The sequence below is a fragment of the Amphiura filiformis genome, chromosome 13 (assembly GCF_039555335.1).
Source record: "Amphiura filiformis chromosome 13, Afil_fr2py, whole genome shotgun sequence".
NCBI classification, from domain to species: Eukaryota; Metazoa; Echinodermata; class Ophiuroidea; order Amphilepidida; family Amphiuridae; genus Amphiura; species Amphiura filiformis.
In genome coordinates this window covers 25264952-25283815 of record NC_092640.1, presented here as the reverse complement: position 1 = coordinate 25283815, position 18864 = coordinate 25264952, and the positions used below count along the sequence as shown (strand labels likewise).

The 18864-nt window shown below is 36.3% G+C and overlaps 1 protein-coding gene across 1 annotated transcript in view; it reads left to right on the top strand.

The window, feature by feature from the left end:
- The window catches only part of LOC140167237 (synaptonemal complex protein 3-like), a 30415-nt gene extending 13367 nt beyond the window's left edge, over positions 1-17048 (top strand). The window contains exons 4-9 of the mRNA XM_072190581.1: positions 1311-1345; positions 3121-3238; positions 3899-3998; positions 4441-4539; positions 5251-5355; positions 16964-17048. Of these exons, the coding sequence (XP_072046682.1) occupies positions 1311-1345; positions 3121-3238; positions 3899-3998; positions 4441-4539; positions 5251-5355; positions 16964-17017 (511 nt within the window). The 3' untranslated portion in view covers positions 17018-17048. The remainder of the gene's footprint in view (positions 1-1310; positions 1346-3120; positions 3239-3898; positions 3999-4440; positions 4540-5250; positions 5356-16963) is intronic.
- The last annotated feature ends 1816 nt before the right edge of the window (positions 17049-18864 follow it).

The window sequence follows — 18864 nt, the reverse complement described above, 5'->3', positions numbered from 1 at the left end:
TCCCGCTGGGCGTTATCTACACATGTAGAAAGGCTATTTGTCTGTAGGCTGGTGACCCCGGGGGGTTCACTCCCATTGTGGCCTGTACACCATCCGCGATAATAAAAACGTGTAAAAAGGGTAGTTTTTCGTGGGTAGACACACAATACGCGCGTTTCGTGTTTAGGGTGTCAAAAAAATGAAAAATTGGAAAAAAGGGTAGCAAAATGGCATTTGCTAATACGCGGAAATGAAATTTAGGGTATGAAATTGATGCAAGGAATAAAATCCCTGTTTAGGGTGTGAAAACAGGCGCGTGTTACCTGTATGGGGTATCGTTTTAGCCAAGGGTTAAATCCTTGTTTAGGGTGCTTTTCAAAAGTTGATTATCGCGGATGGTGTACAGGCCACAATGGGAGTTACCCCCCGGCTGGAGGCGCTACCACGTGGGCGTGTAAACATACTGATTCAAATCTGCCACTGCAATATCCAACATGGCGTTACTCTCAACTTGAGATGAGACACACTTTAATAGCTCTACACTCTTATCTACAATGTTAACAAATTATACTAGACTAGTATGGTTGATTTAGGGATTCAATCATGTTTCACCGTTATTCATCACCGATTAACAACAATGCGTCCGCATCGTCTGAGTGGTAAACCACGCAGACGCGCCGGACGCGAGTTGTTAATCGGTGATGAACAACGGTGAAACATGATTGAATGATTGAATCCTTTCAACAACGAAAAGAAGCTAAAAATCGTATAATTCACGATTATTTTACGAGGAATGTCAGTTCATCATTGCCACTCAGCCTTACAAAAACTTCGATGATTTCTCTTTGATATCAGCAATAAAACTACAGAATAAAAGCGGCAATGTTTAGCCGCTTCCTGATAAATCCTGAATTCAACTTGTAAGCTGGCATACGCACAAAGGTTCCAGGCATGACGAATTTTACGCGCTCTTGCGTAACGCGTAGTCTCGCTCGCGTTCACGTATACGCTACAGTAAAAGTGTTGGTTCATCACGGATTAACAACGGTTGGCTCCTGTACAAAGGTATAGGAAGAGTTGTTGAATATTTTATTGCTATTTACTCTTCAAAGATTGCAGCTCTATAATCACCAATTAATGTTAGAAGCTTTGCACTCTTGGTGTTCTTCTACAATATTGGTAGATTTTAATTGGTGTAACAATTAAAAATATTTTCCTTGTCTGGTGTGGCTGCCTTTCTCTAACTATTGAAAACAAACTTTATGTCTTCTAAACTTGTAACAATGAACTTAAAAAAATAATATTCCTAAATGTTATTTGCTTATTTACAGTGGGGAAATGCAGACAATGCTGGAATCATTTGGTGGTAAGTCTAATTGGGCTATTACATTTGAAATCCAGACTCCCTTTGTGGAAGATTTTGGAAATATCTGCCACAGGGGGAATATGAATTTCAAATGGAATGACACATTAGGCAGCTCCATTTGAGACTCACCCTCCCTCTGTGGAAGATTCAGGTTTAATCTTTTTCAGAGGGTGTATGAAATTCAAATGGAGCTGCCTAATGTGCTAATTACATTCGAAATTCATACTCCCCCTGTGGATGATATTTCCAAAAGCTTCCACAGGCGGAGTGTGGATTTTAAATGGAAATTTTAGGCAGCTAGATGGTGTTGCAGGGTTTTTTTTCTTAATACAATATCAACTCATCTCACAATGATTACAAGTTCAGAACAAGAACCGCTCCCATCCCTAAACTGAGCGGCCACTGGCAATGTGTTGTGTTTGGAATGACACCAGTGTGAATTGTTTATCAAAAAGGGAATGCAAAGCAGTCTACTTTAAGGGCAGAGTAATGGGAGAGAACATGGACCTTTTCGAGCTTCATTATTTCTGAATTGTATGTCCAAAGTATATAAAACTATACATTTTTGGAAAGGAAATGAGTCACTGAATCCCATGGTGACGTCAGATTTGTTCAAAAATCTCAAGTTTTGAAAAAATCACAAAATTCATTTTTTACCCCAATTTTTTTGTGACAACTTAGAAAAAAATCCGTTCGAGTAAAAAAAAATTCAGTTAGCTTTTCATGAAGAAGAGACATGAACTTGGGGAAGGTTTTTTATTTTTTGAAATTCGTCTGTTTTTTGAAATATTGAATAAAACATGTGAAAAAAGCCATTTTGTCACTCTATTAAGCTAAAATTGCACATAATGGTGTATATTTTTGTTTAAAACAAATATTTTGAAAAAATGAAAAAACCTTCCCTAGACTTTGATGAACTCTAAAGGATAGTGCAAAAGTTTACCCTTTGCTTGCAAATTTTTCGAAGTTATCTTGTCACAAAAATCGCGTAATATTGTCAAAAGTGAACTCTGAGAAATCGACGTTTTAGTAAAAAATGTCAAAATTATGCACAAAACATCCTTAAATTTTAAAACGGTAAGAATTTCACACTTGTAAAAGCTGTATCTGGTGCATGGTCTAAATATGCATCTTTTTGCACCAATGAATCTATAATGTCTGCTTTCAGTGCGCCAAAATTCAAAATAATTAAAAATCTAAGTGGCATTTTGACTGCAAATTTTTGTTTTGTTTACACCACATTTGCTGGCGTTAACAACATACCGAATGCGCCTTGACTGCGTTGGACATACGCATGAGAGTTGCGCTGCGTCACGTGACGCGAATCGCACGCGTAATCACAATATTTCGCATTCGCGCATTTCTGACTCATTATTTCCCGCCAATTTACTAAGCTGTCTTGAGCCATGTGACTTTTTAGAGTTGAAAAGAGTGAAATAAATCAAGCAAAAATACAAGTAAATATTAGCAAGTTGTATTTTATCAGTTTCAAGTGAAAGAATACATCTTAGTGTTGATAAATATCAAAAAATCTCAAATTCGGTCGTGGACGAATGTGTCTTCCATTACTCTGGCCTTAAATCAAATTTGTTATTTCAAAATAACACAAAATAGTTTTTCTGCTTCCCTTTTCTCTTCATTGTAAAATTAGAATGTACTACCACTTTAATTCAAACTAATGTGACTTATTTCAAACTATGTTAATGGCATATGAATGCCCTTTTTATAATCATATTGATATTTATTGAACTTGTAACATTTCCTTACACCTGTAGCTGACATGAGGAAATCTCTGTCATCTAAGCGAAAGAGATTAGAGAATTTCACCCAGCAGTCACTGAAATCAGCCAACACCAAGGTAGACAAAATATGGAAGATGCAACAGTCAGAGAGGTAAGTTGAAAAGTTTCAATTTCAACTTGACTAAGGGAACAAACCAAAAGATCGATGACGTCCTATAAATGTAACTAGTTTCGTTTCTCAGCCGACCCCCTCCCTCCCTGCCAGAAATGTAATAATGAAATGTTGAAAATTTTGACATAATAATAATAATGACACATTCTTCAGACCGATGTTTTTGTACAAACGTAATCGAGTATTTTTACCCCCTCCCCTAAACGAAACTAGTTTATAGGACGTCATCGATCTTTTGGTTTGTTCTAATATCTAGCAATTTTGACAGAAGTTAATTAATTAAAATTAGGCTTTTGTTTGTATTTGTGAGGTACAGGGGTCTGATGCTTATCTTGAGCTGAATAAGGCATGCATTGTATAATTGTATGGTAATATCATTATTATTATTATTAATCTTGTATAATTGCCCTGCAATTTTGGACAGGTACATAGCAGTGTCATAGCCAGTGTGAAAACCAGTGGGCCCGGTGCCGCCCCCAGAAATCACTTTCCCTTTCCTCTCTTCCAATCCCCATAAATTGTATGTTATCACCCTCATATCACTTCACCATCTAATATATACATTAGGCCTCATTCACTATCTCTGATTAGGCACATCCACCTACATCCATAAATAATAAATTTTATATTTCTGGGCAGGAAAAAGCTCCAAGAAGAATACAACAAACAGCTCTCTACAGTTCTTGACCAGTGGGAAACAGATGTTAACAAAATTAAAGACCAAGAAGAAAAATTACAGGTATGTCTCAGTTCTTTGGTGTACATATGGAAGTTCACTTCACCCTAAAATAGGGTACTGGGTGATGCTGGGAGGTAAACAAACTTGTTGTGCACGGACTCCACACAACAACATTATGGCAGGTGTCTGGCCCCAAGTCACTTGAAAAGAATAGAGGCCGTCAGCCTTTCACCATCTTGTGGGTACAAATGATCTGCGTGTTCATGCGTCGGACACTACGCGCAAGGCGCAGCTTGCCACGCAGCTGTTATCACGCATCAACGCGGTGATTTTGCTATTCACGCATGGAGATCGAACGACCATCGCAGCGTGTACCCACAAGATGGCGGCATATGACGTCACGCTGACGGCCTCTATGGAGGCAGCTCTGACCTGTAAATATGGGCATGAACCTTACTTTTACAGTCACTTATGAAAACTTTACTCCTTGTAATCTTCACAGAATGTATTCAAACAGCATCAGAAACTGTTCCAACAAACCAGGATAACCATGGCACAGAGGCTGAAGATGATCAAGCAACTATTTGATCAGTTTTCCAAGGTAAGTAAGACTTCAGTCATTTTCTATAATATTGTGAGGCATAAAGTTTGACAAGAGGGTGAGGTGACTGAGCGGTTACAGCATTGCGCTGTCGGCGAAAGAATTTGATCTGCGAGAGTTCTAGCTTTGAGCATTCTTTAGGTGAGAATTCTCTTCCTCTCTCAAAATGTTCCGATAAGGTCGGGAATCCTACAATTAAATTCAGTAACTTTGCAGAATATATTGTAGAATTACTTCTCACGCCCATACACTGCTTCGCATGTGCATAGTGTGTGTGCAATGTCTTGTGGTTCGGAAATCATGTAAAGCTGTTGGTCTTGTGTACAGAAAGATTCATGGCTGTGTATGTTAAGTGTCATATCAGAGCTATTCAAGAAGAAGCTAGAAGAGAAGGGGTTTTGATATCCGCAATCAATACTAGGTACCAGGATTAGGTCTCGGGCTATTCCAGTTGCAATCCATACACCCTCCTATCGAAGACATGACCACACATGGTGTGTGAATTCCAAATTGGATTATCTGAATGGGTGACTCCATTTGAAATCTCAACCCCATGTGGGAAATTAAGATCATGTCTTCCATAGGGGGCGTATGGATTTTAACTGGAATTATGGTTGGGTTGGCAACCAATATTGAAATCACTCTGAAAATTGAACCTAATGACCCGGCTAATGACCCTATTTTATTGACTTCAATCCAATGTTTTTGTAGACAATGGGGGATTTGGAGCAATGTCATCAAGACCAGCAAGGACTCGTCCAAGGAGAGCTTCGTAAAGAGATGGCAATGTTGCAGAAGAAGATTCTCATGGATACGGTAGGTTTTGATCCCATGGGGTCTACTGCCTTTGTTACAGTGCTCCTGATTTGGTAATTTTATAGGATGTAATACTTTGAATAACCAATCAAAATAGAGATTTTCGATCTCTTATAATTATAATCTCAAATAAGTTCTATCCCCTTCAGGTAGTAGAATACTATGTGGTTGGCTCAATGCATGATATAGCCCTCTTTGTAACCAATCAAAATATACCTTGTACTAAATAGTGAAATAGCCCCCTCTATTGTTAGTAGAAATTGTATAAACTATTTATCAAATTGTATACCATGATACCATGCATACATTACAAGTTCAGAACTTTGAGGAAGTTGCACTTTTCGCATGATTAGGATGGACTAGTATATTATTAGTTAGAGCCCCCTCAGCGGTTTGATCACTTAACAAAGTGGGCATTTATAGTAAAGCTTGTAGCTATCGAAAATTACTGTGTCAAAAACTAGGAATTCAGGATTATTGACAGCTTACATTGTAAATATTCCTTTAGTGTGTCAGTTGCTTGTCAAACCTCAGTGGTAACAATTTAGAATTTAAAAAACTGGAACATCGTACTGGAAACTGTCAAAGTTAAGAAATTTTTTCTTTCCTAGAAATATTGATCTGGAAACTTCACCAAAAATATTTGAAATTTGGGCAAAAATCTGGCTTTTTATGATTTTTTTGAAAATTTGACCATTTTTGGTGCAAATTTCTCAAAGTTGATTAAAATTTAAAAAAAAAGAAAAAACAAACGGCTCCTAGATATTTTTATCTAGTTTTTTAAAAATATCATCTATAGGCCAGTTGCAGCTGAACCTGGCGCAGACCTATCCGCACTTAGATTGTAACATCCACCAATTATCTGTGCAGCTCCCCAAATTCCATTGGGTGAAGGAAGTTTTTGATAACCAAACAACTAATCACAGGGTCAGAATTTCGGCATGAATCAGAGAATCGATTCACGCAAAGATTCTCGTAAACAGATTTGCGTGAATCAAAGTTGATTCCCGCAAACATTTGTAGTTTACACAGAAGTTGATTTGCAATGAATCAAGATTGATTCTCACACTGTGAAACGAAATTCTGACCCTGTAATCCCCAATCTTTTCACTGTCAGATATGCCTCTTTTTAATTTTGAGCCGAACAAAGAGAGTAAAAGGAATAAAATCGCTCATTCCAGTGCATATGTCGTCATGTCGTGGTTTATAGCCAACAAATAAAATTTACCCCAACTTTAGGTTACTTCACGCCAATGTTGGGTCATATTTTTCACTGTTTTTAACGTAAAATTCTTTTTTTTTTGTGAACTTGAGTTAAACCATTATTTGGGCATTGAGTTGCAAAAACCTGCTACCGCTCTATCATTTGTTTCATCCATTCAACATTTTTTCTGAATGGTAGTATTATTTTTTTCATTGAAAATGCTCAGGGAGACTTTCATAACCTAGTAGTCTATGTTAAAGACCCTTAATTACAATACAGGATTTTACAATGCAATATGCATAGTCTAACACCTATGTTAGCAGTTGTCTTTTCTGAGGGCTCGAAAGCTATTCATAAGGCGGAGGTTCCGTATTTAGCATTGGCTTTGGATATTCTGATATTTAATTATTTTATTTATTTTCCAACTGACTTTCCGAAGTGAAAAATCAATAAAATAATTAAATGTCCAAAGCTAACATTAAGTATGGCGGCTGCGCCTGATCTGCATTTCTACAGCTCCTCTAGAATGCCATGTAGAAGAGATTTATATGACTACTAACTTATGGCTGCTGGTCCAAAGAGCTCCTCTAGAGCTGTTCTTTAGTTTAGGAGACCAGGGAACTTGAGCATTTTGCAGAGCTTTTGTGTCTATTTTATCAGTTTCCAGGACTGTGGCACAGACTAATATAACTTACTAAGTGCACCCCCCTTGAAATGATTCACATGAGGCCAAATATGATGCTTGATTGATTGCGGCAAGTTCAAAATGGATGTGAAGTTCTATGATGTCAAAGCTTGTCGTAATTATTACCTTGGTTACCACCATTCATAGTCCTTACCTGGTCCCTGGATCCCAGCCCCGGACCAGGATGAGTTTGCTATACCTCAGTAATTACATTGTTAAAACCTTATCATTGCGATCATGCAGAAGAACGATATTCTGGTGGGTGGTACAGTGATTTCATAATCTTAATTTATGCATTTGGTGGCCTGTAGACTCTTCTAGATCGATTCTCTGGTCTCGGTACTTGCAGTCTAAACATTGTAGCCATAAAACGTCCTGGTTCAAAAAACTTGCTGAGAATGCGGCCTGGGGAATGCGGACTCCTTGCATGTGCCTTTTGTCTTATAAATTGTTGCAGTTAAAAATCAGTGTACCATATGATATGAATTCAGTGTGTGTAAAGTTTGAATTTGGCACATGTACAGAGTTCAAGTGATGTTGTTTCTATTTGGGTATGGTGATGTCATATTAAGCCTGCAGATGAAGCCTTGATGCCATAGAAGGCTACAATCAAGGAAAAAATAGTTGGCACACTTGCACTAAACAGTTGAAATGTGTGCCCTATCAAAATTGGAGAGGCGAGTGAAACATACATGCAATATATGTGAAGTACAGACTACCCCTATATCTCACCCTTCCCCATTCCCCATCTTTCAATGTTGGAGGGTCTTACGGGCCTGTTGACAACATGGCTTGGTCCAACATTGAATTGGGGGAGCGGGGGCAGAGATATACCAAAAGACAGGCAAACTATGCCAACCTTTTTTTCCTTGATTGTAGCTAGTGCTGTACTAGTAGTGCAGTGTAGATAGTATACAGATAGATACAGTGGGTGACAAAGCCCACAGCTCAGCTGCAATTTTACATGTAGCACTGGAGACCAAAATTGAATGTGTCAAAAATTCAATGGTCAAAAATTGCCAAATATGCAAGATTTTCATCAAATGCAACCAAGCACTAAAACTATTCTAGCTACAGCTGTGCAAGCCATTAATTTATATATTTACATTAATTTTTTGCCGATACAGCATGTAAACCCATTAACCAAAACTTTACCATATTGCCTATCAGACAACAACAGGGCGGATGGACTTTTCAGGTAGGGTGGCCATCGGCCGGTCAGGATTTTTTCTGGAGTCTAAAATGACATAAAATATCACCGAAAGCTTGAAAATTTTACAAAAAAACAAACATTTTGGCAAATATTTGAAAATCTGAATTTTTTTCAAAATGGGTGCCAAATGATGACTGCGTCTTGTTCACTTTCTTCAATCCTACTTCCAGGGACAACTGCACGTATTTTTCACACTTGTTATACTATTTTAGCCCCCAATTTGAATGTATAGAGGATGAAGTGCATGCGGAGTGCGAAAAAATTTACAATTTCATACTAACCAAAAATCAAGATATTGTACCGAATATTGTCCATGACATAGACAACGAGTCAATTTAAGTAAAATAATGAGTGAACTTCAAAAAAATTGGAACACCAATGTTTTTGCTTGCTAGTGACTCTAAACACCCTCCTGAACAACAAAATCTTAAAAGGACAGGGAAAAACAACTGGGTGCATATATATTTTTAAAAAAATAGTTTTAAGCAATAATAGTGAAAAATGGTCCACAAAAAGGCTTTAATTGGGGCTTCATCTTTACAAATTTTCCAACTTTTGAGGGAACATATATATTTTTGCCAAAATAAGTGACATATTTCTGCGAGACAAATGTGAGACATTGTGTTCTAGTTATTTCTTTTGTTTTGTTTTGTTTAGCCTAAAAACATTTTGTATCACAAAAATGATGGCAGCACAATCTGGTGTCTGGAACACGATTCATAATAAACATTTTTTACATACATACCTTTGAACAGGTTAACATGTTGTTACTTGCTTGCATTATGATAATACATTTATCCGAATGAATTGTCACATTTATCAAATGAATAATTGTCAAATCAAAATTCCAAAGTAATACCTTTTAACAATAGGATTATAATTTATAACTTGGCATTGAAATGAGTTTGATATGGCTGCATAGGTAAATTGAATGAATGAATGAGGAAGTAAATGAAACATACTTTCATTTAGTTTTCATAAAAGTTATCAATATTGTGATAGGGAATTGCAGAAAGGTTATATGAACGGTTTGAGCCCAGTATGAGGCACTCTCATATAGAGGTTATCCGTATTCTATAAGTTGCATATCCTATCAACGACTGCTATACCTTGTTTAGGACTTTCAAAAGAAGTACCTGCATGTGCAACCATGACTGCTTCAAAATAGCCCGCCAAAGTCATGCAGGTCACTCCGAGGTCGTGCATTGAATTGCTTTGAATGAGGAATACTACGGGAATCAGCGCCTTTCGTTAGAAGTCACGCATGAGTAAAGTGGATAGCCTCTATTGTTAGGTTCAACACATGAAAAAGTCAGGGTGTTAAAACCTTGCCCTTTCAACACAGATCAACCCCTCGTGTTCTTGTTTGTTTTGTTTTCCAAGCAGTTTTCAGCATGTTCAGAACACTAATTTCCAAATACCCCCTTTTTTGGTTTCCTATAAACATATTGACATTTTTATTTTTCATAATTTTGTGATATTTTGGTTTTGCTGCATTTCAACTGAAATTTACCCCAATTATTAGACAAAAATTGTAACCCAATCACCTTCATTGAGAAAATTGTAATGGACTATTTCGTTTATAGTCTTGATTCAAGCCCGTATCCACCGGGGCCACATACTGTATGTTACGCGTGTAAGTAACAGCCATCGACGGTGATCGATTCTCTAGTGATGGGGTGCTCAAATATATGGTCTTGATCAACTTGTATTAGATCTCTGAGATTCCAGATTTTATATAGACTACCAAATGCCGCTGATTATTCATAACTTTAGCCATCCAATCATGTTCCGAGATCTTGTTTGTCATTTATTGTTTGAAACGTAAACACTCGCGCCAGTGCTGCATGCACGTTAATGTGCAGCACAGCTTTATCGACCGCAAGATGACAGCAAATGGGCGGTCTGATCATCATATAACCACCAATGAAAACAGCGTATTTCGTCAGTGCATTGGGTCATTTACATACAAACATTAAAGCGCTAAACAAGTTGTACAAGACGGTTGATCACGATTTGTAAAATCTTGTAGATAAAGATATCTAAATGCATATTTATTTTAGAAGCAGCACCCGCACCTATAATTGGCGAGTCGAGGTGGAAACCTCGCGCTATACGCTCACACGTCTGTCAGCGTTTCTATGGTAGCTCCGCGTCCCTGCAATGAAAAAATAAATATTGCACGGGTGCGGACTTTTGCAGCTGGCGGCTAAACATAGCAGAAATAATCAATAGTAGTTGGCCAATCAAATGACAAGAAATTTTGTATGAGTTATATAACAAAGCATAACAACATTAAAATGACTGAAATAATGGAGCGCTAACAACATGCTTTCTGCAAGATTCCTGACTACATGATATATTTCTGCTACCAACACCTACATTCAAGCCCGCATTCAAGATGCACATGTTTACTTCTCACAATGATTTTTTATTACAATATTTTGAAAGAAGTTGTCAAAATCAACAAACCCTACAGCTGCTGTTCGGTGCTCATGATGTGCTCATAATGTAGACCACACCACACGCTTCTTTATTTTCACATTGTTGATAATTGTGTGAGGTTTTGCAATGAATAAGCTACAAATCTGCCAGACGAAGCAGAAAAACAGTGCATCATGTGATAAAATTCTCATCATATGTTGTCATCAGTCGAGTCAGCAATGGAAAGAATATTGATCAATTACAAATTAGTGTTTCCGCTGCTAAATTGATTTGTCTAAATTCTTAAAATTAATAAATGAGCAAGAAAAAAAATAATGATATTTGATGTGTATTTCACTGATACATGTGTCATTACTGTATTTTTTTTTATATGGCAAAAAAATAGGTTTCTTTTTTTACCTCAAAATACCATAAAAATACCAAGTCTGGAATAAAAAAAAGTGAACGCATTTCGCATTTGTTTTCAAACCACTCGGGAGCTTTAAGACAAACTTTTTTTTTTGCCTAATTAATCTTACTCCAGTTGATCATCCTCAAAGAAGAGTGATAGATTACACATTTAACCTGAATGTAATTTTATAGCTACTAGTACATGATTCAAACCCCACTAGCAGTTCAATGTGCTGAAGATGGGAGGGAGTGGCATAGCCAGGACTTTTTCAGAGGTGGGCAGTGGCGGTGCCACGGAGGGCATGAGAAGGGCAAATGCCCCCCAGTCAGAACTCTTGCCCCCAAGTAAAAACTCAAAATTACGAAAATTTCATGTTTTTGTGGTAATTTTGCCCCCCCCTGAAAATCACTTTGCCCCCTCAATGCCCCCCCAAAAAAATTCCTGGTGCTGCCACTGGAGGTGGGGACAAAGAATACTTTGAGTAGAGCAAGGCAACTTTGAAGGGGGCAAAGGCAAAATTTGATGCAAGTCCAAAATGGGCTAAAACACACACCAAAAAAGCCTAAGCAGCTTCCACCTTCCCCGGGCTATGCCACTGGAGGGGGAAGTTGAACCCAGGAATACATGCAGCGGAATAGGTTGCACAATTTCATTGCTTTTTAGTAGCTCGGGGCCCTTTTCACAAAGACTTTCGACTGATCAAGTTTGATTTGAGTAGGGAATCTGAAAGTGAACCCATCATTATACCAATTTTACAAGAAATTTAGACACATCCCTATTAAATACAAGTCCTAATTTGCTGCCCCAATTAACACAAATTGGCAGTTTTCCAACTTCACAAATTTTAAACATTTTTGGCTACAATATGAACTATTTCTGAATAATTTCAGCCACGCTGGAATGAAATAATGATTTTTATTCATTTTACGGTACCTCATTTTGGCTCAAAATAAAAAGGAAGCAATTTTAACTAGTAAATCTTACATTATTCAATAATGGGAAAAATTGTAACTGCTCTAGTCACCAAAATGAAGAATTTTAATCAATAATAAAATCACAGATGCAATGCAATTAAACATAATTGATGAGCAAATCATTAAGGCATGAAATCTACACAGATGCATCATCTCAAATATAGGCTAAGGTTCATAATCATAATGGGTCATTCCAGTTGAAATCCATACACCCTATGGAAAACATGACCTTAATCTCCAGCACACTGGGAGTAGTCTGGGAGTGTGAGTTTCAAATGGGGTTATACCTGCTTGGGTGACTCTATTTAAAAACATCTGCAACCCTTTGTGGGAGATTTCCCCTATGAAAAACATGAACTCAATCTCCCCACACTGGAAGTATGAATTTCAAATGAGGTTATACTGCTTGGGTGACTCTATTTAAAATCTACACCCCCTGTGTGGGAGACTAAGGTTATGTCTTCCATAGGGGGTGTATGGATTTCAACTGGAATAGCCTAATGATGATAGGGAGTTACTAATTGATGTTATACATTGCTTTTAGACAATACAGTCAGTGTAAAATTGATTGGTATTCACCTGTTACCATTTTTTGTGATATTTTTTATGATTTTTTAAAATCATATTGCGAAAATTATTGTGCATTTTCTTCAAATATTCAGGTTGCTGATAATGTCAGGTTTAAAAAGTATTTTGTAGAATAAAGAAATTGTCAAATGTCTATCTAAAGGCAGCTATTTGCCCTTTGAATGGATCCATATCCACCATCAAGGTTCGCAGGTTTTTGCCGCAGGTGGAAAAAACCGCGGGTTTAACCGCTTGGCAAAAACAGTTTTTGCCGGCAAAAATGGCAAAAACTAAAAAAGTGATTTGTAGTCCAGATATTTCATCTCAAAACAAATGATTAAGTTACAAAAGTAGGGGAGATTGGGGTTAGTTGGAACGCAGGGTAAGTTGAAACATTGTATTTTTTTCTGACACAAAAAATTAATTTGGTAAAATACTGGCACCTAGTAATAGGTATTATAGTAAGGGTCATCCACCAAATTAGCAACAGCACTGATGCCCCACCAGTGTTGGCTTGGGAAAGGAATATCTGTTTTTTGACTTACTAATTTTTATACCCCTCAGAAAAGATGCGTTATCTCCATGTTGTTTGAAGATTCAGGGGATTATCATAAGCACTAGTAATAAGTCCCAGAATAATGTTAAATAAAAGTTTTATTGTATTTCTTTTGTGTAATGAACTTTGAAATGTAAAAATAGGCATCGGGGTTAGTTGAAACTTTTGAGGTGGGGTTAGTTGACCGTAAAAATTGCATAGAAAAATATGGTTAAAAATTTGACTTTTTAAAAATTTGTAACATGTTTACCATTTCTTCAATATTGCTTTAATATGGTTAAAAAGCAATAATACAAGCAAAAAGTGCACACAGAAAGTACATTTTATAATATTTTAGGCTTCTCATATTTTGGTCCATGGTGACACTCGTCACCTTGTGTCCAAAGTATTGACCCGCACTCCCACATATTTATTTATTCATTTTTTCACACTGATTGTATGTTAAAAGGTGCCTTCAAGGGAAGTATAACCCTAACAACACAATAATAATTATTTTGAAATTTTTACAAGCCATGTTTCAACTAACCCCACCCTATGTTTCAACTTACCCCAGGGGTGGGGTTAGTTGAAACACTTTTTTTCAAATTTTCAAATTGGATTATATGAATAATCATAAGCAGGTCCAATAAAGTTTAAGGCTGTATTTGTAGCATGTATGTATATGTTTATACTGATGGTCAGTGTTTCTTGAAAGTAATCTGTTTGTGTTAAAAAGACGATTTTGTGAAAAATGTTTTAACTAACCCCAATCTCCCCTAATTTCCTGAGTGTAACAAGGCCAAATTTTGTAATTATAAGTAACATATTAAGAAATTAAATCATTGCTCAAGTGCATTTAACCGAAATATGGCATATATCAAATTCAAAAATTTTCATTTTAAGGACTTGATGAGACAAAAAATATGTTGAATGATTCATTAAAACTTGTGTGTTACTGTATATGAGCTTTTTGTGTTACTTTTTAATATTTGAGTGACTATATGTGAGTTTTTGCCAGTTTTTGCCATTTTTGCCGGTTTAAACCAGGCAAAACAGGGTTTTGCCAGTTTTTGCCACTTTCTCTGCAAAAACAGGTTTGCTACCAAAACGAGGTTCTCCCTGCAAACACATGCGTACATTTTTGATTCTCGCACTTTTCTAGCAACGCACCAGAAGGCTTTTGCAAAGGGTATACAGACTTACACAGGCAACACAAACTTTGTGGGTAGAACCTTTATTTTAAGATGACCATGCAAAGGGTGGATTGCAGATAGGGCCTTCTTGCACTAGCCCCTCAAAATGTTCTCAAATGTTGGTTGAACATCCTTTAAACAATCTCGCAATATCACTTAAAGGAGTATTTTTTAATCCTAGTAACCACGAAAAAAGCTTATTCCCAAAATTTCAGTCGATTCTGATTTTGCGTTTGCGAGTTATGCATGATTAAGTGTATTACACTGCTGCATAGACAATGTGTTGTAGAGAACGTAAATTCAAATTTGATGATGATTTTGCAAAATAAATTAATCTGCAAGAAATTTTTGTACATAAATAGAATGTATCCAGAGGTTTCCAGTGGTTTAAAAATTTCAACTTTTTTTGGGGGGGGGTGTTGATGCTGTGGATCACGAAATGCCCTTTTAAGTTTTCAACCTTTTTTGATATCTTAATGAAGTCAATCATAGGCATCACATTGTGAGAGAATTTACAATGACAAAATGATCTATGCTACTAAAATTATTCTCAACAAAAAAGGTTAAATGTGCAATGAGGGTTTCACACAAAAAAAACACATTTATGCTGTGAAACAGTCAAGTTGCAATACGACATACCTATACCTGTCTTCTAAATTGTTCACAGCTGAAAGGAATGAAAAATTACATGGTGAATTGGTGATCAAAACAAACCCTATTGTCAAAAAAAAAAAAAAAAAACATCCTTGAACTTGAAAATTTTGGTTTAGGTCTATTGGCCATGTATCAAGGGAACAGGAACGGGAACAAGAAAATGGGAAAAAGAAAAATGATTTGAAAAGAAACCTGTTCCCAGTATAGATCCTGCAAATTTGAAATTCTTTATTGGTATCATCAGTGCACTGAAATATCTCAATATTATCTTCATTTTTTCTTCTTTTTTCCTGTAAAAACAAAAATTGTCTTTTTTTTTTCTATGAGGAAGTAAAAAGTAAAATTGATTTCTCGATTTTGTTTTCTCTAACTACTGGATAGGTGACTTTTTCATGGTTAATTTCAATTTAATAGTGAAATGGTGTTGAAGTGCGATACAGGGCAGATAATTTTGTTTATTTATTTTATTTGATGTCAACCTGACATGACAGTTCTCACCTGATAGCTGATATGCTTTTTCAATATCTGGAACTGCTTCCTTCTTCCCAAGACCTACCCAGTAACAAGGTTACCTGTGTGCAGTGGCAGCGCAAGGGAGGTATCCCCCCAATTTATTCTTTGCCCCCAGTGTGCAGTGTCCCCCAGTCTGGAAAATGGCCATATGTTGGATGAAAGTGGCCATATTTTGGGATGAAATTGCTGTATTTTAGGTGAAAATGGCCATATGTTGGATGAAAGTGGCCATAATTTGGGGGGCAATCGCTGTATTTTAGTTGAAAATTGCCCAAGGGAAAGTTACCTCATTCCCCCCCCCCCCCAATAAAAATCACATGACCCCCTCCCCAGATAAAAATCCCTGGTGCTACCACTGGACCTACCCAGCTTAGGGAAGCATGATAGTAGATCAGAGATGCTTTACTTCTTTTGCGGAAATTGAAATTTCTTTTCTTTTGAAGTGGTGGAACTGGATGTGGTAAATTTTAGGGTCTGCCAGTGGCAATTTTTTTCCAGGGGGAATCAACAAATTTTTGGCAAAAGTGACGTAATTTTGGATCTTTACTGGCAGGCAACTGGGGGCAAGAATTCTGACTGGGAGCATTTACCCCCCAGTCAATGAGACAAAGTCAATTTCAACATAAACTTCACATGATTCCTTCCTTGCTTAGGCAAAAAAAAACACTTTGTCTCAAAGCTTACGAGTGGTTTGAAAACAAATGCAAAATGCGATTTTTTTTGATTTTTTTTTTTGAAATAAAACTATAAAAAAATGCTGCATTTTTTTTTCAAATCGCATGATTTTACAAATGCGCGTGCGAGCTTTGAGACAAATCTTTTTTTTTTGGCCTTATTACATTAACAGTTGTTCATTTGTGTTATTGTTGCAATTCTAAACTCTTAGAAGTGTCAACAGTTGTGGACCAATATAACATTAAAACTATACTGTACCTAAACCTTTACAATATCTAAGTCTCACTTTGTAAACCTTTTATAACCGTTAGGTAAATTAAATTCTTAAACATATTATATCTGATGAGGGCCCATGTGTTTTAAAACTTTGATAACCCTTCATGAAAATGTTGGCTTATTTTTAGCACTGGGTGCAAATATTGTCTGGTTGAACATTAAATATTGAAACACAAATGAGTGTTCATACTGTGAATTATGATGATCTACAAAAGGTAATGATTTTAAATAAAATAAAAAAACCCAATGTATTTTTTTATATATTTCTTCATTTCTTTCACAGCAACATCAAGAGATGGCCAATGTGCGGAAATCATTGCAAACTATGTTTTTCTGAGAGTTCCCAGTCTATCAGGCATCCACCCAGGTGAGTGATCAAAGTCAAGTTATGGGCTATTCCTGTTGATATCCATACACCCCCTATGGAATATGTGACCCAATCTGATCCACTCCGGCTAAAGTCGGAAATTTTGACAAATGAGTTACTACCATTAGGCACTTGAAACTTGATTCTGAGTTTAGCGTCCACCGCCCGCGTTATGAATTTTGTGCCGCGTTTGAGATGTAAAATCTGAAAATAATTCATTATTTTGCAAATTACTACTAAACCAGAAAGAAAATTTGTTCTGCAAAATTTTTAAACCCCTTTTTTTGTATTTGAACACTTCAAAAACTATAGAAAGCCTTGAGAACTATTAGATGAATCCATCTAAATATTTTAGCATTAAAAATATACAGGTTTTTGACCCTTGCTCTATCCAATTATTTCAATTATACCTTTGGGATACCAGGGTAGACTAGAAGAGAAATCAACCTAGCCAAAATGTTTTTACCAGATTGTTGATGTGGGGTATAAATAATTTAACTAGGAAAGACCTAGTTTTGACAAATTGGTGCCAAAAATTTATTTCATAATTTTCTGCATGATTGTTATTTTTTATTTAATGAGTCAATCCCCCCCCCCCCCATTTCCACCTATCCTCAAATGTATGTATGGAGAGGTTAATACAAATTGGGAGTGAAGAAGACTGGCATGGTACTATACTTCGGAATACATTTAGTTTGTTTTAAAACTTGAAAAACAAAAAGCTAGGCTCCCAAGATAATTATATTTTTATAAATGTTTATGTGTGTTTGTGACATTATATTGCGACTGGCGATACCCAATTAGAATGAACAAAAGCGCATAAGCATTGGTAAAAGGCCGCTGATAATGAAACCTTGAAAATATTGAATAATGAATAATGAAATAGTTGCCTCATTATGAGCTGAAAAAAATGGGACGCTAAACTCAACATCAAGTTTCATTAGCCTTAAACTAATTTGCTCAATACATGAACCTACAATTACTGATATTAAATCCCCAGGTCTCTAGAATATGTGTGCTTGCAAAGTTATGAACCTTTTATATGTCCCCTTTCTTATGGTTTTTTATAATTTTTCTGCTCACATTTCATTATTTGCCAACTTTAGCCTGATTGAACTTGCCTCTAAACAAGGAATATGAGTTTGACTCGGGTTGGACTCACAGCAGCTTAAGGGAGAGTTGCAGTATATCTGCATGCCCCGTAGTAAATGTATACAAAATATAAACAAGAGCCGCTTAGATATTGAGAGCTATGGATAGTTTCATTCACAATACAATAAGGGGTCATATTTTTACAAACAAAAGTCTAAGCTTCCCTGATTTAAGCAAGTTATTTAAAGTTGAAGTGAGGGATTTTGTGTACATTTTCTATGGCACATTAAGTTCTATTATGGTACCGCAAAGCATAATGGATGGGATATTTATGAATTTCAAAAGGTCATAGGTCAAAAATCATAGGTCACAATGTTATATTTGACATTTTTGATCTAAGCATCCACCTCAATAAATTGATATACTTTCCATGATGCAGAAATCATTTTTCAAAAAAAATTTATATGCAACAATTATATATTTTGGTCAAAACTGCTCAAAAATCAGCTCGTTGGTAGTTTCAGCTCATTAGTAGTGAACTTTACTTTTCAGGGAATTTCTTTCAATGTTTTTTTCCAGTTTAAAATATCTTTATCATCATAATTAAAAGTTCATAATCACACCATGGAATGATCACACATAATACACTACTAACTCTTAACCAAACAAAAAAAATGTGGATGAAAGGTCACTCAAAGGTTTTTGGAGTAAAAACTTAACCATCA